Here is a 26,542-nt window from a genome sequence, read left to right as displayed (position 1 = left end):
AGCTTCCCATGACTTCCCATTATTCCCAGCCCTCAGTGTGAGGCGGGGAGAGAGGAGGCTTTATCTGTTGGCAGGTTTGTTAATAAATCTTCAGCAGGTGTAGAAATGTTTGTGCGACAGCTCAGTGATCAGAGCGCAGGGATAATACAGACGCTGAACGGACAGCACAGGAAATGAGCGTGTTGAACAGGAAGGAAGCTGCTCCGTGAATGTTCTGATTTTCCATTTGTTTTCCCTGTAAAGCTATAAAAGTGTGATTTACCAATCAGAAGGCTGTTAGCTTTAGCTTTGAATATCAGAGCTGATGAATTCTGGATCCCTTTAAAATCTGCATGATTTAAGACAGAAACAGGCTTCAGATCAATCAGAGTGATCAAAGATCAAACTGAGTATCTTAATCATCTTCTGAAGTTGGAGGCTAAAGCTGTAGCCTCACATTCAGGAGCGATTCCAGGATTCCAGCTGGTTGTAGATTCAGTGATGATTTGAATGGTTGGCCTTGATGTAGGGATTTTTCCTCCACCTTTGCTTCTGATATTCAAACTTCACGTTTCCCCTTAAAGTGACGACTTTGATCGATTCGGTCTCTGTAACATTTTTGCTCAGGAGGGTGGGGGATTTCTAGGGTCAGAGGTCATGTTTGAACTGCATTGTAAAGTCTGTGAATGGGAAGTATTGGTTTGTCGTCCTTTTTAATGTTTAATGATGTGGAAGGTGGACGCAGTCAGAGCTTTGGACGGAGTCTGTCGCTCTGTCCTCGGCTCTTCTCGTCTGTCTGTGAACTTTGAATCAAAGGTCAGGAATAAACAGATTTTCTCTCTCTCTGCAGTGTGTGGACGGAGTGGCGGGGGCCGACCCCTCCCTGAAGCGCGTGGCGGTGGTGGAGGATTTCTTTGACATCATCTACGCCATGCACGTAGAGGTCAGCAGCGACCCCGGCAAAGTGCCGAAGCACGCCGGCCAGAAGAAGACCTACAAAGCTGTGAGCACGTTTGCTTTCTGTCCTCTGCTGCGTCTCGTGGGTCTTCATTCTGTTTTCAGCCATTCCTCCGTCTCACGCCACCTCCGACCTCTGCCCCGCTGGGTGTTTCTCTCTTTCACAACTTGTGCTGTCTGTTGCTTAACCCGAGGTCCTCTCTCTGTCTCTCTTCCTCTTCTTTTGGGCTTCATTCCTCTTTGAGCGTCTCAGGAGAGACCCGGTGGTTTCTGCCTCTAACAGTCTGGTTTCGGTTTCAGATACTGAGCCGGCAGACGCAGAATTCAAAAACCAGTGAAAAAAATGATTGAAACCAGTGATTCCCAAACTGGGTGCACCTCTGCAGCCTCCTGAGGGTCTGTGGAGGGACTGGATGGAAAAAAGAGACGTTACACTGATTCCAGGTGTGTGAGCACCTGCGAGCAGAAAGTGAAGGTTAAACCTGTGGAAACGATGACGACCACATTAACTGCAGGTGAATTCACATGTTTGACCCGCTGTCAAACTCAAGGCTGCCATCAGCACCTGGACTTTTCCAGATGTTTGCTAGCAAACAGCTGTCTGCCTGCAGAACCACTGGATAAGTCTCAGAGGTCAAAGTTCAAACTCAGACGCTTCGACCGAGCTCCTTCGTTTCAAATTAAAGATGATTGAGTCAGTGAGCCGCTGCAGCTGCACATCGCTGAGCAGGTCGATTACCCTTTGACCCCTCTGATGGCACGGATACAGCGAGCTTTCCCCAGCTTGGTTCACTCGTGCTGGCACGCGCTGCGGGCGGGTGACGAGCGGGTCTTTGGACAGGTTCAAACCCAGAACCTTCTTACTGTGAGGCAGCCGCTGCACCACTGAGTAACTGATGGAACTGTACGCTACGCTCCTGTAATGAAGGTCCATCCGGTCAGGTGGTGCTCTCTGTGCTCTGCCCTCTCCTGTGCTTTGTGCTCTCCCCTAAAAAAGCTTCTGAGCTGCATTCAAAGCCCCCACCCCACACACACACACACACACACACACACACAGTGGATGGATCGGGGGGGTTTGGGGTTCAGTATCTGGCTCAATGACACTTCAGCACATGGATGCAGGAGCTGGAAATTGAACCACTGACCTTCAGAACAGCTGACAACCCGCTCTGAAGCCTCTGAATCCTGAGCCAGCATAACTACATGACCTCTGAAGGACCACAGGAGAGAACATGGTAGAACATAGTGCACCATCCTGCCTGATGGGCTTTTTGAAAACGTGACCCCAGCAGAGTTTTTGGGTCCTTGCAGCCACCTGTGAGTGTTACCTGGAGTGGCTGAGACATAAATGGGTATCTTAGCGTACTGGATGAAGAGTTGAAATACAGCAAATATGACACTAACAGCAGTAATTAAATCTGGACTGAAGACGAACGCGATCGCTGAGGATCCTGTTCAAACGGAGCAGCTGGAAGCAGAGGATGAATGATTAATAATTCATATTGTGGACATTTGAAACAGCCAATAATCGATCAATGTTAAACTGAAGGAAAGAACTGAGTAATCCTCGTCCCGTGGATCAGATGATGAGCGTGCACTGCAGTGTGTGACCTGACTTTGTGATGTCACTGATGATCCTGCACCTCAACCCAGACCCGTTTCACAGTGTGTGACCTCATCAGCAGCATTCCCACTCAGGATTCCTGTTCCAGTTTTTTATTCCTGTTCCTTTTATTACTGCTGAATACCTGAAACCTGCACTGAGTCTGCTGCTGCTGGAGGAACAGCAGAAATATGTCTGCACATGAGCCGTCTCAGCTGCTGACACTGCCCTCTTTTGGTGAGTCCGCAGCAGTGCAGCTTCCACAGAGACAGGACGTCGGCAGAGAAGCTGAAACAGAGCACACACACACACGCGCGCACACACACACACACACACACACACACACACACACTGCACAGCAACCCCCATCCAGCCATAATTCCTGTCCTCCTCCTCCTCCTCCTCCTCTCGTCTTTTGTGCTCCTTTTCCTGAATCAATGTTTGATTTAGAACAAATACTCCCACACAGTTACAGACCTCGTGCCCTCGGCATCATCGTGCAGTTCAAGTTTTTCTTTTGTTTTTTATTCTTTTGAAAGCGCCAGTCTATGCGTCTATGCCGACGAGTTATTTTTGGTTCAATAATCAAATGCAAACATTATGTTCACATTTTTATTTTAAAGATGAAAATAAAAGGATGCCTGATGACTGTGAGTGCTCCTCTGTGGTGCAGCATCACCTCAAGTTTGATTTACCTGCAAATAAGTGAGTCCCCCCCCCCCCACATCTTGATGAGTGAGGGGCGGATCTGACTGTGAAACCACACACTTACTGGCTACTGTATGATTGACCTGTCAGAGAAAAACTGAAGAAATTAACAAGAAATTTTTTTCAGTTAAGGAGAAATATAAAAAAAAGAATTTGACATATTTGACTCTGGAGAGCACAGAACTCCAGCAGAACAACTGCGACTGGCTGCGCTGAATTTGTAATTTCGTTGCTGTGGTAATTCGCTGATTAACGGCGATAAATTAGTGAAACCTGCAAATCTGTCGCCTTTACCTGCAGCCACAGTCCAGCCAGAACCTCACAGATTTAAATCAGAAATTTCTCCACACATACGGCGATTTAACTGCAGAGAGCGACATGGACGCTCAGCAACCTCGTTTTTAGAGCTAAATCTAACCAGAATACAGCGAGCTGGCAGCCAGCTGACTCCGCCCCCTGCTGCAAAGACACGTGATGCAGACAGAGTGATTGCAGCATGTTGGCAATCTGTCGGAGAGTGACGGCAGTTGTTTGGAGACAGGTTGCCTCTCATCAGGCAACCTGTGCAGTTGCTTTGCAGTTAATGTCGGATGTTGATGGTGTTGCACGTCTGGGCGACCAGTTAGTTACCAAAGTGCAAAATGTTTCAACGCAGCCGCTGATTATTTAAATGTTTCTGTAGTGTTTCTATGAAACATTATTATAACTCCAGCACCGCCTCTTTCCAATCACGATTCAGAAAGACGCCAAGCTGAAAGCAGGGATGGAGGCGCCACCTGTTGGAGCTAGTCTGCAATTACAAGTGAAATATTCATTGGGTTGAATTTCACACTCAGAAAAGAAAAACCTTTTCTGCCGGCCTTCATTTTAACAGGAGTTTAAGGTGCTGCCTTTGTTTTTCAGGCTGAACTCCCTCTTCCTCTCTGTTTCTCTGTCAGATAGCAGAAACGTACGCCTTCCTGCCCAGAGAGGCGGTGACTCGATTCCTGATGAGCTGTGGCGAGTGTCAGAAGAGGATGCACATCAGCACCACCGGACAGGACTGCAAAGGTACGAACTGACAGCGCTCAGGTTAGGAGAACAAACACGGGGTGATGGGCTGAATTACCCTCAGTGAAGGTTCATGTTGGGACCCCCGACGGGCAGGAGAGGGCGTCTGATGATCCACCCACAGCGTCTTACAGCCCTGTGATAACATTACACAGGTCTGTCCTCGGGTGGGGGTGGGGAGTGGGTGGTTAATTTGTTTTAAAAGCTTGAAAATGCAAATCTGTGGCCCCACCCCACCCGTCAGTCACGCTGATGAGGAGCCGCTCACACATCTCTGCAGCCGCCCGACAAACACATAAAAACAAACACTTTCAGATGTTCCCCTCGTCCTTCCTCACAGCGCTCCGTGCCTGCAGGGAGCGTTTCATCTCCCTCCAAAGCCAGTTTAATGCAAACAGGGAGACGGGAGCAGCAGACAGAGTTAAAGCAGCCTGGTTGGACAGTATTCTCAGCATTCATGTGCAAACACTTAAAAACATGTGGGGAAAAATCATGACACTGTCAGACTTTATGTTCAGAGAACAGAGATGAAGCTGAGCTCCTCCATCCTCGAGCTGTCTGATGAAGCAGACCTTATGCTTCTGTAATAACTGTAATATAAACAAATACTTTCCTCTGCTGTGGATGAAGAAGTAGATGCAACAATGCAGCACAGCAACTAAAGATTCAAGAGCTGTGTGGTCACTGTGCCAGCAGAACAGCAGCCCAGTTACATCCCAGTTACATCCCAGTGCGTGACATTAACAGCCAGAGTGACACACTTCAAGAGAATAAAACAGATACTAAATGTGAAGGTTAGAAAAGGGCCGCTGTGGAGGCTGCAGCGGGAACAGCATCACACACAAAGATCCGATCATTGAACCTGCCTGCTCAGGTGGTGTTCCTGCTGTGGCTCACATCCCTTTATGTCCTCCTTATTCCTCACCATCTTAACCACACAGTCGTGCCCCCGTCATGAAGGCCTCTCTCCATCCCTCTTCTTTACTCTTCGTCCCTCCAGCCTCCCACCATCTGTCTCACTGCTCCCAGCTTCCTGTCCCATCGCAGCATCCCTCCCTCCACCCTCTGTCTTCCCCCCACTTTTCCCTTCTTCCATCTCCTCATCCCTCATTAAAGACGAGTCATTGGACAGTCCCGTCTCTCTCTTCAATTAGCCTAATTAATGGCTTTTAACAAGGAAAATGGCCCTGGAAATGAGCTCATTTTCCACAGTTGGCGGGAGGGGGGGGGGGCTGAGGAGGAGGAGGATGGAGTCCTGTCAGGGTTCATGGAGAGGAGACTCAGACTGATGCCTTCAAAGCTTTTTATTGAAAACATTTCAGCCCAGAAAGTTTTTCTCTGCGATGGTCGTGTGTTTGCTGTGAGCGTCCGACCGTTCCTCTGAGGAAACACTGTGGATAACACACACACACACACACAGAGCATGTCTGTCGTTGGATGCTGCTCAGAGAGGGAAAGCAGCTAATTGCCTTCCTGCCTGGCAGGGGTGCAGCTTCACACACACACACACACACACACACACACACACACACACACACCCTTCATGGTGATGTGCTGAAGTGACTCCCACTAAAGTTCAGCTGTGAATTATTTAATGCAATTAATCAGCACAGAGTGGGGACACGTTTAATTGACACAGACAGCAGCAGGACCACTGTGTGTGTGTGTGTGTGTGTGTGTGTGTGTGTGTGTGTGTGTGTGTGTGTGTGTGTGTGTGTGTGTGTGTGTGTGTTAAAAAGGATGATGCTCCTTTTTGTTTTCTTCTAAATGTCAGATTACATCAGATGTCAGGACCTTAAACTCTGAGGATGAGGAGTGGATCTTTTATCCAGCTCTGCCTCAGCTGTAGCTTCAAGATCTCAGGTTTGGAATTGAGTCAGTTTATTATAAGCACCTGAAACAAAGAGCTGCTAAAAGAAGAAGATAGTAAAAAAATAAAATGCATGAAATAAACACGTCATAAATGTAAGCCACAGAATAAAACCTGAGGAGGTTGTGAGGAGGCCCATCTCCTCTATCAAACAGCAGCAGCTGCTCAGCAGGCCTCAGTATCCTGTGGGTACAAAGTTCAGAAATCAGGAAATGCAACAATAAAATCTTAAAATTGATTCTGAAGCTTCCTGAGAGCCGATGCAGTGAAGCCGGTGTGAGGTGACCCATCAACAGCAGGATGACAGGTGAATAAAGGTCATTGCAGCAGTCCAGAAATGGCTTCACCTTTACAGGTACCTGAGGAAGCCTCAGCTGGGCTGAGGTCCCAGCAGCCGTGGAGGTCAAAGGTCGCAGCGGTCTCTCTTCATCATTCAGGACTGTTAGTTCCATCCCTGCATGGTGAAGAGCAGCTCCAGGATCTGAGGAAAAGGTTCAAACCATTCAAACAAACCAGAGTCTGCAGCCTGCGTTGGCTGTGGAAGAGAACACTTTTCAGATAAACCTGAGACACACTCTGTGCTCGCCTCCTGTTCGTGTCCTCGCTCGTTCCCTTCCTTTGTGCTCTTCAGCATTGATTCACGTGCCTCCTGAGCTCCCCTCTCTCTGCTTTCACTACATCCTGATGTTTTTGGATCCTGGCCGGCTCTTTTCCCGCCCTCGTCAGAGTCTGGTGTGTGTGTCTGTGTGTGTGTGTCTGTGTGTGTGTGTGTGGGGGGGGGGGGGGTACTGGGCATGTGTCCATCCACTTTTACTTTTCCAGCAGCATGGATGGTTGCAGTCGATCAGCTGCAGAGGCTTCTGCAGGCTGTGTTTTAATAAAGGTTACTGCCGTCACAGTGAGGATGAATAAAGTTTGATTACCTGCTATAAAGTGATGCTAAAAGAGGAACACAGTCATTAGTTTGGGTTTGTCCCTCTCCGAGGAGTCGATCAATCACCAATCAATGAGGACGATCCTCTCCACAGTGGTATTGATCTCAGTGTTCGTGTCTCCAGACGTTAGACTCGTCCTGAATGACTGCGAGGACGGGTGGAGGAGACGGAGACGTGAGGACGATCTTTGTGAGAAACAAAGAGCTTGTATGGTTCCTTCAGCTGATGTAGAAACACAGCAGCTGCTCTTTGTCTCCTCCTCCAGCTCTACGGGGTCCTCTAGTGTTGACACAGCATGATGACAGTGGCAGGGCCGAGGAGGAAAAGCAGGAGTGTGGAAATGAAGACACCATGTTTTTATTTTACCGTCCTGTTCGTCGGCGTGTTTAAGAGAGGAGGTTTTTCCCTCTGAGGTATATTTGTAGTTTGGTCTTAAATTTCATTTAAAGTGAGTTTTAATTTGAAGTTGTTTGAACCTGCAGATGTTTCTGCTGTCTGTGTGAACTGAAACAAAAAGGTTCACACACTCTCACTAACAGGTAGTTCGTTTGGACGCGAGCAGCTCTCAGTTTCTGCTGCTGTAAGTTTTTTTTATCGTTACAGGTGCTGAGAGGTCAGAGGGTCATTTCCAGCTCTGTGGTTTTACCCCCGACTCTCTGAGAGCAGCTTTGCATGATTCACAGTTTAAAATAATCCTTCTTTATCTCACAGTGGGCCTCGGTGCAGCCAGCCCCTCAGTTCATCTTCTGGCTGAAATGAGCCGTTTTAGCTCCTCCCACTTTAACTCTTGCATTGTCTCCACTTCTGGTACGCCTGTTTACAGAACACAGGCATCACAAAGTTCAGCCGTACACGTTCCACAGATGTTGTTTTTGCAGCTTCTGCAGGTTCTTGTCTCGCTGCAGGTGCTGCTGAGGCCACTGAGGCCTCGTGGCGTATCCAGCACCGCCCGTGTGCCCTGGTTCCTTTCAGCAGCACCTCCTTCTGCAGGTTCCATGTAAAAGATGAGCTAACATCACATGCAGCCCAGATTTTGATGCCACTTCTTGCTGGTTTTGAAGCCGGTCCACCCGCCGGGCCCCCACAGTGCAGATTGCTGCCAACTTGTCGCCCTGCCTTCTAACATGATGATGAATGCATGGACGCTCTGCAGGAGCACGGTGGCTCTAAAAATCACCCTCCTCGTCTTTGCAGACTTTTAGCCACCTCCCCTCGTGACTTATAGACACCAGCGTGGATGAAGATGGCACAGGTGCTACTCTCATGATTGGTCATATCCAGAATCATTTTCTGAATCAGCAGCTCGAAGGACGACTTGATATTTGGAACATGATTCGCTGCACTCGTGTGGCCCCAGTACCATCTGTATTATGGGGGTGGGGGCTCTCGCTGGGGATGAAGACCAGTCTCGGGGAAACCAGAGTGCAGCACAAACATGACTCCCCTGCTCCCAAAAAGAGCTGGTGCCACAGTGAGGGTCACAGTCCCCAAACACAACGACCTCACCTGCCACCAGGGAACAAGCCAAAAGAAAACTGAACCTGCCTCCAACCTGCCAAAACAGGACAAAAGCTGTCCCTACTGCTACTGTAAAAATCAGAATCAGAATCAGAATCAGAATCAGAAGGTTTTATTGCCATATGGGTGAACAGGTTCACAGCATTAGGAAATTGCTGCGGTACTTCGTGCTTACAGAAAAAAAACAAATAAGTATAAAAAACTATAAGACAATATACAAGTATACAAATTGCAAATATACAGAGATATTAGAGCTATAACTATAGCACAATATTACAAAATTACAAAATATACAGTGCAGAGACTAATTAAAAGATAAAAGAATGTAAACTATATTCCACTAATATGTACATCAGTGCAGTCAGACAGGTGCATAGACATAGGGTCATCAGCGTTTGTGGAGGGTGGTGGTAACAGTCTTAGGGTAATTGTTCATGAGTCCAACAGCAGAGGGGAAGAAACTGTTCTTATGGCGGGAGGTTCTGGTCCGTATGGACCGTAGCCTCCTGCCTGAGGGGAGAGGGTCAAAAAGTCTGTGCCCAGGGTGAGAGTGGTCGGCTGTGATCCGACCTGCACGCCCCAGTGTCCTGGAGGTGTACAGGTCCTGGAGAGATGGGAGGTTACAGCCAATCACCTTCTCAGCAGAGTGCACAACGCGCTGTAGTCTCTGTTTGTCCCTAGTGGTGGCTCCAGCGTACCACACAGTGATGGAGGAGGTAAGGATGGACTCAATGATGGCAGTATAGAACTGCACCATGGTCCTTGCTGGCAAGTTGAATTTCTTCAACTGCCGCAGGAAAAAAGGTATTTACAGTATCTGTATCTGGTACCAGATACTGATACACACAGCAATACACACCTATGAAAATGCAGCCAAGAAGAAGAAAACTCTGAATTATCCTCGTTCTGAGACATCGACTCTCTTCAAATATGAGCTCTAAAGCCTCTGACAGCTAAATGATGCAGAGTATTCATCTCTTTCGTCCTGCCCCTCGATGTGCAGGTGTGAGGAAGTGGTGTTCAAGTGGGCGCATGACGGGGTCAAAGGTGCAGGAAAGTGAGCGCAAACAGCTTCTCGCTGCTTAGATTCTAATACTGTGACATTATCTGTGTGTGTGTGTGGGGGGGGGGGGGGGGTAAAGAGCACGTATTCTATTGATTATTCCATTGATTAATTGAGTAATTGGATAAGAAATATTTTAACTTCAGTACTGCAGTTTTTCTCTGTGTGAAACAAACATGGTGGATGGAGCAGCTACATCTTCACCTGCTGATCAGTTGGTTGATGAAGGACCTTCAGCTGTTTCCCAGTAAAGGTTTAAGGTGGTTACAGGAACAAGCGCTGCTGCTTTGGACGCTAGAAAAATGTCTCCTTTTGCTCCACCTGAGCTCACCGTCTCTATAATGGCTCCGCCCCTCTGTGTGTGTGCGGACAGACTGCACGTAAAACAGCTGCTGCTGTTGTGTTATCAGTGTTTTGGTTGGAAAACTGGGGGCTGCATGAGCGTAATGTTGCAATGCTTTGTAATTATGTTTCTATTTAGTCACTGATCAGGGATTAAAGCATAAAATTTTGACAGAGCCCCTCGGTACCGAACAGGTTACCGTGGGGTGGGGTGGGGTCCCATCTTTACCGAACGATCGCTAGTGCTAATAGCAGCACCTACTAGCAAACTGTGGTGAACGTGATCCTCTCCGATATATAACTGCGGAAATTCTCAGCCCAGCTAGCACCCCCCCCGGCCACACACACACACACACTCTGGTGTAGAGAGCAGCGGAGGTGTGTACAAATGTGTCAGCGATGATCCAATCGGTGTTAAAGGTCGTGTTTTCCAAATGAAGGGACTCCGTCGCAGTGACGGAGAACTTTAATGCTGCTAATGTGGGTGAAACGCTCCGCGGACACGAAGCCACCTGAGCTGCAGAGTTTAAACAAAGCATCAAATCTGTGTCGAACATTTTTTAGAATTGAATTATTCGAGTTACTGGAGGAAGCATTGCAGCCCTGGTGTGCATACACTGAGCTCGTTATTAGAAACGTTATGTGTAATCTGAGCAGGAGGTACGGCAGGGACTCTGAGGATGTTCCTCCTAACGGCTTCTCTCCGTCTCCTCTCCAGAGAACGACAGGCCGAGCTCTCGGGTGTCGGAGGTCATCGACTACAACATGCCTCTCACCACCACCTACATGAAGAGGCTGAAGCTGCAGAGCATGAGCGTCACTAAGGTACGTGAGCTTCAGCTGTGTCTGTGTTTGTGTGCAGGAAGAGCAGAGGAGCAGTCCCCGAGAGGAGACGTTAGCGTGGAAATCTCAGCAGGTCGAACCGTTTGTGACGGCGTGTGGGAGGAAACCGGGAGGACCGCGGATCCCTCCGCAGGAACAAACCTCCCACACGCCGTCCTGCGCTTCAATTAAAGCTCCGTAATGAGAAGAAATATTTGAGTCTGATTCTTGCAGAGGTCAGGAGAGCAGCCATTTTCTTTTATTATGACACAGATTTGTGTTTATCATTAAATGTTCAGATGGAAAAACCAACATCAGGGCTCTCAGGAAGGTTCTGGGCCTCGGTGCTCTCTGGGGGGGGGGGGGGGGGGCACCAGTTCATCAGCAGTGTGTCTTTGTCTGCAATCATTGTCACAATTATTGATCAAACTGAGGACAGTCGTTTCTGCTGTTTGGCTGGGCTGAGGTCAAAGCATCCAGCGAGCCCTGCAGATGGAGCTGCAGATGGAGCTGCACCATTGTTCTGAAGGTTGTACCAGTTGAAGTCATAGATGGTAAAGAGACCTGAGCTCCTGAGCAGCTGAAATCCAGTCCAGAGTCTGCTGTTACCTGAATGACACGAACATGTGAACACATTTAAACAGCACCAACCGTACAGCGCACCACCACAGAGCTGTAGCAGGACTAAAGGACTTGATCACACTGTGCATTACTGTAGGACAGTGGCTCCCAAAGTGTGGGCTGGGGCCCCCTGGTGGGCCGTGAAGGTACAACAAAACATTAGAATCCAGGTGTTTTTATCAATCCGATCAGCTGCTAACAGCACTTCCTACGTTGGAATATCAACTTTATCAGCATGAACCATCACATTTTTAATGCAAGCCATGACAACGGTATAGGAAATGTTTTTCTCCAAGGCTTCTCACAGCTCCAGGGATTTTAGGGAGCCCACAATTGTCCTTTGCGCTCCTTTTTCCTCTTCTTCCCCGTCGGTTTCACCATTCTGCTTTCTGTAGCCTCGTGAAATCAAGCATGAACAGGACCATGGTGAGACCGAGCATGCACACGGTGGACGACACTGGCCGTCCCCGGTGGTAGGCTGCAAATTGTGGGGAAATAATATTATAGTGCAGCGATCTAGCAGGCGAAAACAAGTCAGTCTGGTGTCGGTGACGGGGCGGGCTGCACCTGCTCGCTAACTGCAGTGATAGAACAGTTCTGATAGTGAACCAGGGAACTTCTCAGCCCGGCGCAAGACGACCTCAGCATGGCCCAACGCCGGGCGGTGAACCGCTGGAAGAGCCCTGCTGTTACATTATTTATATAAATGCTTTTATTTATATAAAAAGTGAATTAAAACTGGTAATAGGAGGTCATTAGTTTGTGATATTAGAATAAAATAAAAAGCTTTTATTGTCATCAAACATGGAGTATGATGAAACTGTAGCGGCTGCCATAGTTCAGTTCTTTTCCTTATAAAACTTAAACAAGAAAATAAGACAAATACCGTATGTATGTATATGTATATCAACCAACACAAGAACTTACAGGGAAATAAATAAATGTAACATGACCCGCAGCACACTTGACTTAAGGAGTGGCTGTTGTAGGAGGACTGCTGTTGGTCAGTAAAAACAGAGGGGCCAATCAGAGAGCCCAGCACTAAAACAATAACCTCAGCCCTCAAAGTACCCCACAAACATCCAGCAGGGTGGCAGCAACTCATCCAGGTTTAGAGCTGTAAATGCTCCAAAGGTAGAAGATACGACCTTTCAAACGAAGTCTCACATGTTCACGCCTCGCTGCTCCTACAGACAGACTGCACGATGTCAGGAGCCTTTGTAGGAGAGGCCATCTTCTTCAGCTTCATCCTCTGTGGATCAGATGTTTGCTTGGTGGGGGCTGTGACTAATACACTCAATATTGTTCCCACCACCACCTTTTCATGCCGTACCACTGTGACTATCAGTACCACACACTCGCTGTCAGTCAAATTCCCGGTGTGTGTGTGTGTGTGTGTGTGTGTGTGTGTGGGAGGGGTGTTAGATAACGGGTGGGGGAATCGAGGGCCGAGCTCGTTTCAATTAAGCCGGGCCTCTGAGCGTCGAGTTAATTAGCTGAGGAGAGAAAGGCGCACACACTGAAGTGCCAATTTACTTTGGTATGCCAATATATGTATCTGCCACACACACACACACACACACACACACGCACGCACACACACACACAGACACACACATACGCACAGACAGTCATGCTGGTCTGTTCGGTGCTGCCATGTCAAAGCCGTTTAATTGGTTCATGCTAACATATTGACACGCTTCTCATTATCGAGCTCATGCAAACACATTCTAGTTTCTCTGCATGTTTTCTCACTCAGTCTGAGCATTGTTCTGCACTGTTACAGCTGCACTGTTACAGCTGCATCTTTAAGAGCGCTCTGATCTTACGAACCTTTCCCCCCTGACCGTTCCCGCGGCCTCGTTGAGGGGAGGGTTGATTTTGTTGGGAGGCTGAGTTCGACCCTCAGATTCCTGATAATTATTGGTGTGTGCTTCGAAGCTCACCAGAGCAAAGTAAGAAATGTAAAATTTTACTGCATAAACAGACGTGTGCTGTATTGATCTGCAGTCATACATCAGCTGGGAGCAATAGAAATATGTTGGTTGTGTTTTCTGCCTCCAGCCATTACAGTTTGACGTGATCTGGGTCCTTGATCAATATTAGCCTCCAATATCTGAAGCCGTTTGCCGATATTCAGCATCTCTGACTTCAGGTGAAATTATCAGGTCGTCATTTCAGTTACAGGGCTACGTGTCCATCATAGAGAAGGTTTTTAATGAGGAACCAGGCTTTTATCTACACAAACACAAGCAACACTTGACCAACAACAAATGAATCTGCAGCACTTCTGACAAATTGCTGAATTATTATCAAATGTTCCAGCTTCTCTCCAAGTTTTCTGTAAATATACTGAATGGTTTTTGTGAATGATGGTTCAACAAAAAAGCATCAGCCTGGATCCTGGGACACAACAGTGCTGATGGAAGTTTATCATCTTACTGAGAAACATAACTGACAGATATAGATGCAGATACAGTATAGATATTGAACGTAAGTGTTGGCTGCAGCCATAATGGGACCGTAATTTCCAAAATGATCATCGTGTTTTATTCTCAGTCCCATTAGAGTCGAAACAGGATGGGAACCTCACTGCGACTTGTAAGGAATCGGTGGTTGCCCGGTGATTTGCATTGAAGTTTTTTCACATTCGGCAACTGATTGCAAGTAGTTGCAGTTACTGACTGAAAGTGCAACACCCTCACCCTCTGGGTGACCATTTTCAATCACAAGGAAATTGCACAGGTTGGCTGGTGAAGTGCAACCTGTCTGCAAACAGTTGCAGTCCAGCTCGGCATCACTGCATTCACTCTCAGACAGATTGGTGAAGACTTCTAATTTATAAACAGACAGGTTGCCAACACTTTGCAATCAGTCTGAGTCAGTCTGTGCTGATGACTGCAACTCCTCTGTGATGCACCTCTTTGCAGCTGGTTGGCAGCTGGTTGGCAGCTGGTTGGCAGCTGGCTGTATTGTGGATTATATTCCAGTCTAAAAGAAAGGTTGCTGAGCAGCTTTGTTATTCTGTGGTTAAAATCGCTGTCCTGCAGCAACTACGTCATTATTTGTGGAGAAATTTGTTTTAAATCTGTGAGTTTGTGGCTGCACCCTGAAATTAAGGAGTTGGTTTATTATAATATTACAAACAGATTGCAGGTAATTGCCAGCAGTACGCCAGACCGACTTATTGCCACCTTGATGCACCAAACTTACTTTGCAGACGGCAGCTGACTGTGATCGGCAAACCAACCGTTTCTATCCGGTTTTTAAGTGATGACATTTCCGGGTCACGTGATCAATATGCCGCAATGCTGTGTCCCTGGTTGTTTTAACCGAGCCGACTCGAGGAAAAAAAAAAAAAAACACGCTCAGCTGTGATTTTACCGACGACAAAGAGAAGCGGAAATGGCTGCAGTTGATAAGGTATGTTACAATCATCTTTAATAGCGAACAGTCATTGGTTATGCCATTGCTGTTTATTTAGGAACAGAGACGTATATAGACGTATATATGTGTATGATTTAGGAACATTAGGACCCGGAAATGACGTCGGACTTAAAGACCAGATGGTAACCAGATTGCAGTCGCAGTCATCACGAAACGGCCGACAAACGCTGTTTTGTGCGACTGTAGCACGAAACCTGAAACCGGCAACTGAGAGAGCAGGAGGCTCTTTTCTCATAGACTTCTATACAGTCAGGCAGGTGTCGCCCCCTGCTGGACATTAGAAAGAACACAGGTTTAAAGGTACTTAAGCATTGAGCTGCAAACAAACCTTTGCACATGATTCACGTCCATTTCCTGTTGTTTACCAGTTTTATGGCACATGTAAGATAATATCAGCATTTTATAGTGAGGTCTCATACTGCTGACTGCCACCTCCTCCTAAACACTCACACACCATCAGACTGCCATTCAGAACTGACACAAGGAGAGCTAAGTTTTAGCAGACAGTAAAGTGTTTGTGTGTGTGTGTGTGTGTGTGTGTGTGTGTGTGTGTGTGGCAGGATGAGACTGTGATTATAGTGTTGGGCCCAGAGGAACAGAAGTACAGACAGGAATAGAGGAGCAATGAGTCACTCACCTATAGAAATAACATAGGACATGAGGGAGCATCAGGCTCACACTGAGAGAGTTTGTGTGTGTGTGTGTGTGTGTGTGTGTGTGTGTCTAAACAGCTGAATAGCATTCTTATATAAAAATAGAAGAAGAAGGTCGTAGTCTTTTGTCAGGCTTGTTCTTATGAGTGTGAGTGAGCGAGGATGAGGAAAATGGGTGGTGGGGGGGGGGCATTTGTAGTTTTACCCCAGAGACGAAACGAGCAAAAGGAAAAGAGAAGACGTGAGGAGGAGGAGGAGGATGGACGGCATATTTGTGATGTGTGAATTCTCCATTAGCACTCATCCCAAGCCTCTGTTCATCTGCCCAGCCCTTTATCTTTCCCTCCATCCGCCCCCCGTCCCAATTCAATAAGAAGAGGAAATTACCCAGGATGCTTCCTGGCAGGGGGGGTGGAGAGTGTGGGGCTACTGCAGACAATGTAGAAATGGGTGAGGAGGAGGATGGAGAGATGGCAGGGCGGTGGCTCTGGAGGTGGAAATAAAAATGAGAAAATGTGTAGATGGTGGGATGCAGCATGGAGCAGGAGGAGGAGGAGGTGAAGATGGGAGGAGGGGTGGAGACGTGGTGGTGGTTGGAGGGGGGAGGAAAGAATTAAAAAAGGAGAATGAGGTACTTCATTATCATTTATGGTCTCCCCTTCTCCCTGTCTTCACCCATTATTTCAGATACCTCTGGAGGAAAGACATTTCATTAGTTTTGGGAGGAGGGGTGTGTGTGTGTGTGTGTGTGTGTGTGTGTGTGTGTGTGTGTAGGGGAGGTAGGTTGGGGGTTGGTCTGTCATAATTCCTAAAGCACAGAAGGACAAAAATTCAGAGGTGCTGGTTAGAAAGTAAAATATTGTGTCCAGTTTTCTGAATTCTGAGTCGTGTTGAATAAAAAAACAGATGCAGGTAAAACCTGCAGCAGCCGAGTCACTGCCCACACTGTGACGCATGTAATGGAGTGAAATCAGGTTCATTATGTTTCATCTAGACTGGAGAGGATGAGAACTGAAGACGATCCAAGTTATTATTATTATTATTATTATTAATTCTTTATTTAAAGGGATCGTCTGATGTACAAAACACACAGAGTCTGAGTGCAGACAGACACGTACTGTAACACTGTGAGAGTAGCTGCAGGTACGTAAAGGTAACCTCTGCATGTGAATGTGAGGTGCAGCCTGTGAGCAGACAGTCTTAGGACTGTGCTAAAGCTAAATGAACAGCACGCACTGCTGCTCTCTTCTGTTTGCTAACGAGGGTCTGCCCACTGCTTCATACATGATGTTAGTGAAAAAAGAATCATCTGTAATAAAAAATGGCATGCTGTGTGAGAAGCACGTAAATAAATAAACAGCACAAACTGTTGATTGTGCCGTGAGCTTAATCACATTTTTTTCAACGCAGGTCTGAAAGTGAGTCTCGTATCTTAAGGATTTCTGACAGTTAAGTTTGTATTTGATAACCATGAGGGGTTTGAATACGGATTGCAGGCTGGATGCTTTTAGGTTATTATTATCAAAGTTTCTGAAAGCTGCCAAAGGCAGACTGTATATATGTGATGGTCACATCAAGGAAAGAAGGAGAAAAAAGGTGTCATCAGCATACAGATGTTTGTTAGTTGTGGGCGGCAGAGATGACATTTGTCTGTGTGCAGTGTGAACAGAAGAGGTCCAAGAACGAATCCCTGTGGAACACCTGTGCTAATGAAAACAGGGCGTGACCCGAAACCATCCATCATAAAATAATTTATTGCACTGTTCAGCTAAAGTGACTGAGCAGAGCTTTGGTACCAGAATGCCATCGTGTAGAGCAGGTTTGGTTTTGCACTGCTTCTGAGATGAAGGAAACAAAATGGCTGAGCACCAACATCTGGAGCTGGAGAATTATTTTGGTGCTGGAGATATTTTTTTTTTCCTTAGCTGAAAGGTGCCAAAAACGTCTTTATGTAGGACAAACCCCAGCTTATCTGAACTTCAAAACCCCCACCATTAACACAAATATACTTTTATTTAACCCATACAGAAAGAGAAATTTAAAAAACAAAAAAAGCCAAAACAGTTTTTATGACCATAATCTTACTGCCCCGGGTTTGGTCTCTGTAGCTATTTTTTCCCCCTTCATAACAGGTCTGAGCTCCAGCTTTGCTCAGTGAAATTCTAGGATTTTATTTGGATGTTACTGAGCATGAATCAGTAGGTATCTGCTAATGTTGCTCCCATGTAGTCTATGCTAACCAAGCTAGCTAGTATTAGGTAATAACTTAGCACTCTGCCCTTTTGTTCAAATACGATTACTTCTGGAAGCAAAAATCCAACGTGATGGCAGCAAAAACACGAATGTTGAGGCTTGAGAACGAGTGGGTGACGTCACTGTGGCTGCATTCATCTTTTATATACAGTCTGTTGAACACACCTAATAAACAGGAAGTCCTCCCTGCTACGTTAGACAATCAGCGTCTCAGTCGTTAAATCTGGAAACTATTTTATACCACATCAAATAACTTTTTTGATAAACACATTTAAAAATGGATTCATATTCTCAAACATAGACAGAAACAAATGGAATAAACAGCGCAAGAGAAATAACCACATAAAAAATGACAAGGAATGAAAAATCAATGCAAAAGATTAAAATCAGGAAAACAAGCAGGATCAATTTTTTTCATGGACGCAGAGTCTTGAAAAATAATGAAAAATATTGCATGATTAATGTTAAATAAATCATACATTTTAATGAAAACTTGGTAAAGTTAACAAGGTTTGAAGTCCAGATATCCAGCCAGTCTGTTTACTGCTTCACCAGCGAGCTGGTCTCAGAGGGAGCGTCTCCAAACGCTGCTCAGTGAGCAGTGTTGGTGTTTCCAGGCTAACGGGTGCATCTGCTCGAGAGCTTCACGCTGATCCAAAGGTCGCATGTAAAGTGCTGCTCAGCCTCTTCCTCCTGGCTCTCCTGACCTGCATCGTGCCTTATCCTCTCACCATCTGCCCCGCTCTCTGGTGTATACTGTCCACTAAAGTACGATCGCCATGGAAACGTGAGAAAAAATCCCCCCGGCGCTCTGTAAGTGCTCCGCTCACTCCTATATGTCCTTATATCTATTTATACATTTATTTAAGAGCAGAAACCCTCAGAAACCATTTCCAGGCTCTCTGAAGCCGCTCCGAGACTCTGACAATAAAACTGAGCTCACATTAATAACATCGAAGGTGCCCCCCCCCCAAAAAAACAGTGGACCTGCTATTAAATGCACAAATAAACAGTAACACCATAAATGTGTGATATTCAGCTGTAAGATCTGACCTAAATATTAGTATTTATTTTCTTTAATTTTTATATTTAATTTGACTTTTTTAGTTTTTTTCTGTCTCCTGTTGCTTGGCTGACTGAAGGAGGAGCCGTAGAACTGGTACTATTCTTATATTTAAAAAATAAATATGAATCAAATAAATTAATTATAACCAAAGATTAAATGGAAAAGTAGGATAATTATTACAGGGGTAAAAAAAAATACAGAAGCAAAATAAAGCAAACATTAGTTAATTTAATATTTTATGAATTAATTAATACCTACATTAAAAAAAACTTGTTTTTGTTCCAACATTTGTTGGTACATTTTTATTTGTTTTGTTTTATTTTGGCAGTTTTGGGCCTCCACAGTCTGAAACTTGAACCTTTAATATGAACACCTGTGTGTTTGAAGTGTGCCGTAAGAACAGAGCGAGCTGCACGTTTTCTGTCAGATGATCCATAAACCTGCTCCGTAGGAGGTGCAGATTTTTGCCCCGAGGTCATTTGGAGTCGAACCGTCAGCCTCCTCTGAGGGCCGGCAGGGCTGACCATCCTGCAGTTCCAGCCTGCGCCTGTAGGTGGCAGGTTTGTCTTGCAGTGACTGATTTGTGAGTCTGCACGCTGTTCATGTGTGTATGATCCAGAGTAAAGGTCAGTGTGCCAGAGAAATGAAACTTCCTGCTTTGTGTTTGTTCAGAAATATTAAAATTGTTATTAAAACAGCTTCTGAGCAGCTGCCTGCAGCTGGAAAATGATTTAATATGTACTCCTGTGTACACTTATGATACACCCAGAGGATTGTTTTATTAGAAAATCACAGCTTATGACTGTTTTTATGATTTTGGTTGCTCTCAAGACAAATTTCATTTTACATCTTTAATCCCCGTAAACTGCATGTTTTCAGTTAGCAGTGATGCTCCATCACACTTTTATTATTCGGTAAAAACAGTTTTTGTGAAGCAGAGGAGCTGTGCACAATCAGACCTGCAAAAATACATGAATACAAACAGGCTCAGAAAATAGATCCATATGTCATAAATATTTAAAAAGAAGAAGCCGGCATTGATTAATTAATTTATAAAACAGGATTTATTTCTATTTTATTCACCCACATATTTAATTTTCATTTATTAATTTTATTGTCTAAATTCTTTACATCACATTAATTTGCAAAAATCCACAGAAAGCAAAGAATAAAATAAACTTAAAATAACTGAAGAGGTGGATGATACAGAAATAAATACGTTAATAAATCAAATCAAATTTAAAAGAACGGGAATAATTGTTCCATTTTATAATTGAATGTCTGTTGAGTGCATTTTATTAATGTCTCAGTTTCTGTCGTGTAGCTGAGCTCAAGGATATTTAATCATTTACTTTGCATATTTCTGATCATTTAATTTTGTCGTATTTCCTTTGTTCATTTTAAATCTGTTTGAGTGTATTGAGTCAGTTTTGGACCTCCGTACGGTACCGTGCTCTGTTCTGACCGGGCATTATTTCATGTGCATTAATCTGAATATCTCCTAAAGGTCAGCGGCATCGCTGCTGCTCTGGGACGATCAGCTGCAGGAAGTGACAGAAAAACAAAGGGTGGGGGGGTCAGCAGATGGATGTCCAGCGCCATTGTTTTAAATGGATTTGGTCTCTCTGCTGTGACGTAAGCGTGCGTGGCCACGCCCCTCCGCTTGCCTCAGAGTCTTGAGGGTCCCGCTGTGCGCTCTCACTCCTCCCCGAGCAGCAGGATTTACTGTCCGTGTGAGAGAAGCTGCGGGCGGAGGAATAAGCGGAGAAAGCAGACCGAGCCGGCGGAGGCGGACGTTCCTGAGGGTGCGGGAGTGAAGGTGAGCCGCCGCTGCCGTGCAGGTGTTTTTATTTACGGAGTGTTTCCTGCGTGCAGCCGGAGAGGCTGCAGAGCTGCGCGCAGCGATCAGCGCAGGGCTCTTCCTTTGCTCTCCGCTCGCTGTGCTGCTTTCACTAAGTTGTGTGGCGGTGTTGTGATGCGGGTTGCTGTGGGAGGGCTTCGGGTCCTGATCAGGGGTCCCGGTCCCGGTCACCGGGTTTAAATCCCGGAGATGCTCCTCAGGGCTGTGCGGTGCGTCGCTGCGCGTCCTGCGGCAGGTCTGAGGAGGAGGAGTTGGGTTCGCCTCTGAGCGTGTTCCCGGTGCGGCGCACGGTGCGGCCGGTCACCACGCGCACTGCTCCGTGCGCGTGTGTTTACGTCTGTGCGTGCGTGGGGGTGCTGCGGAATGACCAAGCACCCACGAACTGTGACGCGTGCCAGCGGAGCATGTACCTGTCTGTCTGTCTGTCTGTCTGATGGATTCATCTGCTTCTCTTCTGATGACCTCACTGTCACGCGTGGATTTTAGGAGTTCACCTAGAAGAATACTTAAAATATGAAAACTTTTCTCCAAAATGAATGAAGTGATGAATTCATTTCCAGCCTGAGCTTCCGGCTGAACTTCCGGCTGGACAGCACGCTGCAGGTTCAATCTGGAGTCAATCTGAGGGACATTTCCTGAGTGTAACCTTTACCTTACAGCAGGGGCGTGTCCACAGACCGGGCAGAACTCCCACAATCCCTCTCTGTGCAGCCACAGAGCTCCCATGAACCTGGGATGCTGTGTTTGTGGCAGTTTGGAGAGTTTACCATCGGGTTGCTTTGGCACAGCAGAGCCTTTCACAGCTCGCCGAGCTCAGCTTCCTGCTCTGTGGGCACATTGATTTATCGTGGCTGTGCTGATGAACTCGCTCTGACTCAGCAGATTGTTACAAAAATACCTAAAAATATGACCGCTTGTATTATTACAGACTAATCTGGGAGGACTGTGGGTTTGGGAAGTGATGGAGAAATATTTTAACAGGCAGTCTGAAGAAGGGAATATCATACACAGCTTATAACAGGGGTGTGTCTGCCATGTTTTTGAAGATGGTGGCTGGTGTTCCCACAGAAAACCTGCAGAATAAACTGATCCAGCATTCATATCATCATCATCATCATATCACACACGACAGGCCGGTGATGAAACGATAACACCAAAACATCTTCAGTGCTTTGGGCTGCTGTTAGCGTGCTGCGCATTATGACTCCATCTGATGATTTATTCATAATGTTTATGTTTATAAATGTTTGAAAACACCGGCGCTCACAGGTGAGACGTGCACCTGGACCGAGCAGCTCGTATCGTGATGTCACGACTGTGCGTAAATTCTGGATCAGAAACCAATGCAGTCCAGAACGTTCCTCCTGGATTCAGATCCAGGCTCACCTTTTCCCTCCTCTCCCTTTGTGGGAATGCAGGTGTGTGTGTACACACAAATGTTTTACAGTGTGCGCGTGCTTTGTGGAGCGGACAGATTTGATATTCTGTGTACCTGCTCAGGTGGAAATTAGCCGGGAGCTGAACCTGAGATGGAGCTTCTCTCCTCTCTCAGTAATTTTGTGCTCGGTTCAGCAGATAAAGACTAAAAGTAAAACTCTCCTCCAAACCTGATTGTCAGCAGCACTTAGACTTCAATCAGGAACCAGAAGCCCCGCCCCTTACCTGCAGATTTCACCTTAGATGATTCGACGTCTTCATTAAAGTGAAGCAGGAAATAAATGACTGAACATGTTTCAGTGTTCAGCAGTGACGAGCTCAGCCCGGCTCGGCGTCCTGAAAGGAAACGGAAGCTTGAGGAACGACTGCGACCTGTGAGCGTGACTCAGACCTCAGTCAGTCTGACCCTCTGGAGCCAAGCGTGGCCCGTCCCCATGTTTGGTGTGGGTGTGTCTGAGCGATTGATCGGTCGCACCCTGCAGCTCAAACAGAGTTTGTCTGTTTGTGTTGGTCTGAAACGTCTGTGTGACTCCAGCAGAGCTGATCAGAAATCAGCAGCCGGTGGGCCTCGATGGCTCCTTTCTGCGCAGCTTCCACACTTCTGCTCTGATTCTCATCTGGTTTCAAAGAGTAGTGTTCCCTTCAGAGGTCGGAGGTCAGGGCTGGACGGTTGATTCAGAGCCGGGGCCCTCGAGCCGATGAGAGTTCAGCGCCTTGCTTGAAAGCCCTTCAGCAGCAGGGTGGGAGGCTCTGTGAGAGCCAGGCTCCTCCAGCTGAAGGACGGACTCTTTAGACTCTGCGTGGATCTCTAACAGCATCGAGTGGACCGCACACACTTCATCTGCACACCGCAGGCCGTGCAGCCGGAGCCTCCGCTGCTCGGAAACGACTCCGATCAGATGGAAGCTGGTTTCCTGATGACATCTGCTGGAAGGATTTCAGGCTGTGGCACAAACAGATATCGATCATAAAAATAGTGACAGATTTCAGGAGATTAATGCACATTTCCTGAGATTGAGATTAAATCTGCTAATATCCTTCCTTGGATCAGCTGCTCTGCTGTTACCTGCTCCTGTCGGCAGGTCAGAGCCTATCTGACTTTATCTTATAGGAAGCAGCAAAATCATCGGTTACACAAAAGTGCTGCCAGCGTGATTGTCTCGTTATTTTACAACAACTGAAGCAGCAGTGAGCTGTAATGAATGCTTTCTAAATGATTTATTCATTTACCTGTGCCTGAGGGGCTGCCGGACACTGGCTGCTGCTGGAGTGCCTTTGAGCTGTTTGGAAAAATGAGAAGAAGAAGGAGAAGAAGGAGGAGGAGGAGGAGGAGGAGGAGGAGGCAGAGATGCTGCAGAACGGGACGATTTTTTTATTCTTCTTCACCAGGAAAAATGTGATTCCTGAGATAACATCTGTTTACAGGAGAGTCCTGGCCAAGAACACAGCAGCACAATCAACAGAGCTGATGAACTAGCAACACACACACACAAAGTACAAAAATAATCAAAGTGTATGAAGCTGAGCACAGATGAAGCCTGAATCATCAGTGAAAGTCGGTCTTACAGCAGAAGCAGGGTCATACAAACCATCTCACAGACGGCGTGAGTGTTGGACTGAAGACGGCAACTTTTTCAGTGACTCCGGGTCAGTGTGATGTGAGGAGAGAGCAGAATACAGCAGTTGTTGAGCGTGCAGCGGTAAATGGACGTTTATACAGCACGTTTACCCCGTTCATACAAGCACTTCATGATTAACGAAGCTAAGCTTTTTATTATCTAACATTCACACATTGCGTCAGAGAGCAACTTGGGGTTCAGCATCTTGCCCAAGGATACATTGGCACGCAGCCTGGAGTAGCCAGGAATCGAACTGCCGACCTTCCGGTCAGTAGGTGACCTGCTCTACCTCCTGAGCTACAGCCACCCTACCTACAGCGGTGGGTGAGAGGTTCAGGTTTGTGGTAAATCTCAGCGCTGTCGGCTGCGTGTCAGCAGGGTATACAGTCACCTGCAGCACGGATTTCATGCCTTAGTTTAAATCCTGCAGAATACTGTCGGCTGTTTGAGCTCCATTGTGCTGGTTTATGATGTCCCTGCTCTGATCTCCAGTAATGGTTCATTGGTGTCAGATGTGGCGTCCTCGCCCTGAGTTCGGTTTAACGCCGTTCTGTCGCTGTTTCTGACGCTGAGGTCTTACAGGAACGCTGCTGCGATGAACGTAGCCAGACCCGATCAATCGCTGCGGGAGTCCACACAAACACAGGAAACGCATCATCCACAACACAGCCCGAACACTAAATAACTGCAATAAACATCACAACACATTACTGAGGTGCAATCAGAGGAAAAGAAGAAAAGAAGAAAAAGAAGAAAAGAAGAAAATGGACAGTAAAAATGTGCAAGCAGATATAATCTACCAGGAACTCTGTAGGATTAGTCCGGTGCAGTATTCTGGTGCAGTACTTGTAGTTTTATATTACTGAACACGTCTTCGTGTTTTTGGATTATTTGTCAGATAAAGCAGGAAGTCACTGAAGGGTGACACATCGATTTGTAGCTGTAGTTTTATTTAAAGCTCTCACTGCGTGGCATCTGAGGGGTTAAGGTGTTGTAGTGCTCCTCCTCCTCCTCACCGTCCACCTTCTGCCAGGGGACAGGACGACTAGAGGAGCCTCTCCCAGGATAAATCCTCATGTGAGGGCCTGATTAGCTCCAAAATAACTGCAGTTTTCCTCTGACCTGGCCATGCACACAGCAGGACGCCGGGGGGGACAGCCTGCCTGCTAATCCCCTTTTCCTCTTCATCCTCTAACTCTCCCTTCTGGCTGGGCTGGGTTCCTCTATTTCTGGAGCCTCTGGTGCATCATGGAAATACTCTTTGTCGATTTGAGTTCAGCAGAGATCACCGCTGATCGTTGTGTCAGAGGTCGTGAAGGTCAAACACCCGCAGCCTTTCTGTGCAGAGGATTTTTTCATTAGTGAGTCTCATGAGTGTGAGGGAAAATCTAAAACTTCACCTAGATCAGGGCGGCTTTGTGGGTGCTGTGTTCCTTGACCTGAAACGTGCTTTTGACACCATCAATCACAATGTCCTTCTTGTTAAATTGACTCATTTTAATTTCTCTAATGGTGCCCTCTGCTGGATGAAATCATATCTGTCTGGCAGAAAACAAGCAGTACAAATAGAAAATTCACAATCTACCTTTCTTACCTGCTCAGCTGGAGTCCCACAGGGCTCAATACTGGGACCAATATTATTTAGCTTATATGTTAATGATTTACCCAATGTCTGCAAAACTGCAAAAATACAATTATATGCAGATGATACTGTACTGTATGTTCATGCGAAAACAAAAAATGCAGCTGCTGCACTACTTTCTGACACCATGACACCAAAATCTCACTGGCTCCAGGTCTCCGGTTTACATCTTAACTTTAGAAAAACAGGTTGTATGTTTTTTTCTCGGCTGCCAGCAGATAGCGAGCAGCCATCTGTCAATGCAGAGACATTGGAAGTGGTTGATCAATTTAAATACCTTGGAGTAGTTTTTGATTCCAAATTAAATTTTAAGCATCACGTAAAGAGAATTTCAGCCATAATTAAACTTAATCTGTCAAACTTCAAACATATAAGACCTTCTCTGACAACAGAATCAGCAAAGGCTTATATGCATGCCATGATATTCAGTCATATAGCTTACTGAAAACACTGAAAATTCTCGATAAAAAGCCTTTACAGTATCATTGTTGTAACATCATAACCAAGTACAATATTTTGGATTTCAATAGTTATCAGATTTTTATGGATGCTTGCTTTATTTATAAAGTTTTAAATGGACTTGTTCCCCCTCCTTTAATGTATTTTATAAGCAAAAAAACAAGCAATCCAATAAACACAAGAGCACTGACCAGAGGCGACTGTAATGTACAGCGGCGCAGGACAAACAGTGGTGTCCATTAGAGGCACACAGTTGTGGAACACACTGCCAGCTTATATCAGGAACTGTGGCACCTACTCTAGCTTTAAAAACTCTTTGAAACATTGGCTGAAAACTAACTGGAGGTGCAGTCATATGTAGGGGGGGGCAGAGGGGTCCCACGGGTAGTGGGACTGGTTTCTGAAGCAAACTGTCCAGACTGCACATCAGGATCCAAATGACTAAAAAAACTGCCAGAAACAGAGACCACGCTTGTCTGGAGTTTAGACGTTTAGCTTTCTGAAGTTAGGAGAGATTCTTCTGATCCATCCGGACAACTAAAGGTGGTTCCGCCCCTCCAACCCGTCCCTCCACCCCCCTAACAGGTAACAGCTCACCATCACCCGTGTCATTCTTTCAGAAGGAGAAAGACGGTGG

General features: G+C 46.3%; 1 protein-coding gene across 2 annotated transcripts in view; it reads left to right on the top strand.

Moving 5' to 3' along the window:
• The window catches only part of LOC115782780 (nucleolar protein 4-like), a 139,992-nt gene that overhangs the window by 30,545 nt on the left and 82,905 nt on the right, over positions 1-26,542 (top strand). The window contains exons 2-4 of one of the 2 annotated variants that reach the window (XM_030733194.1): positions 830-982; positions 4,186-4,297; positions 10,744-10,850. In XM_030733194.1, the coding sequence (XP_030589054.1) occupies positions 830-982; positions 4,186-4,297; positions 10,744-10,850 (372 nt within the window). Of the gene's footprint in view, positions 1-829; positions 983-4,185; positions 4,298-10,743; positions 10,851-20,569; positions 20,707-26,542 lie in introns of those variants that run through there. The other variant, XM_030733197.1, reaches the window with a different exon arrangement.

This window comes from Archocentrus centrarchus, chromosome 7 (genome assembly GCF_007364275.1).
Source record: "Archocentrus centrarchus isolate MPI-CPG fArcCen1 chromosome 7, fArcCen1, whole genome shotgun sequence".
Lineage (NCBI taxonomy): Eukaryota > Metazoa > Chordata > Actinopteri > Cichliformes > Cichlidae > Archocentrus > Archocentrus centrarchus.
Note: the sequence above shows the minus strand (reverse complement) of the source record. Positions and strands in the feature narration are given on the sequence as shown.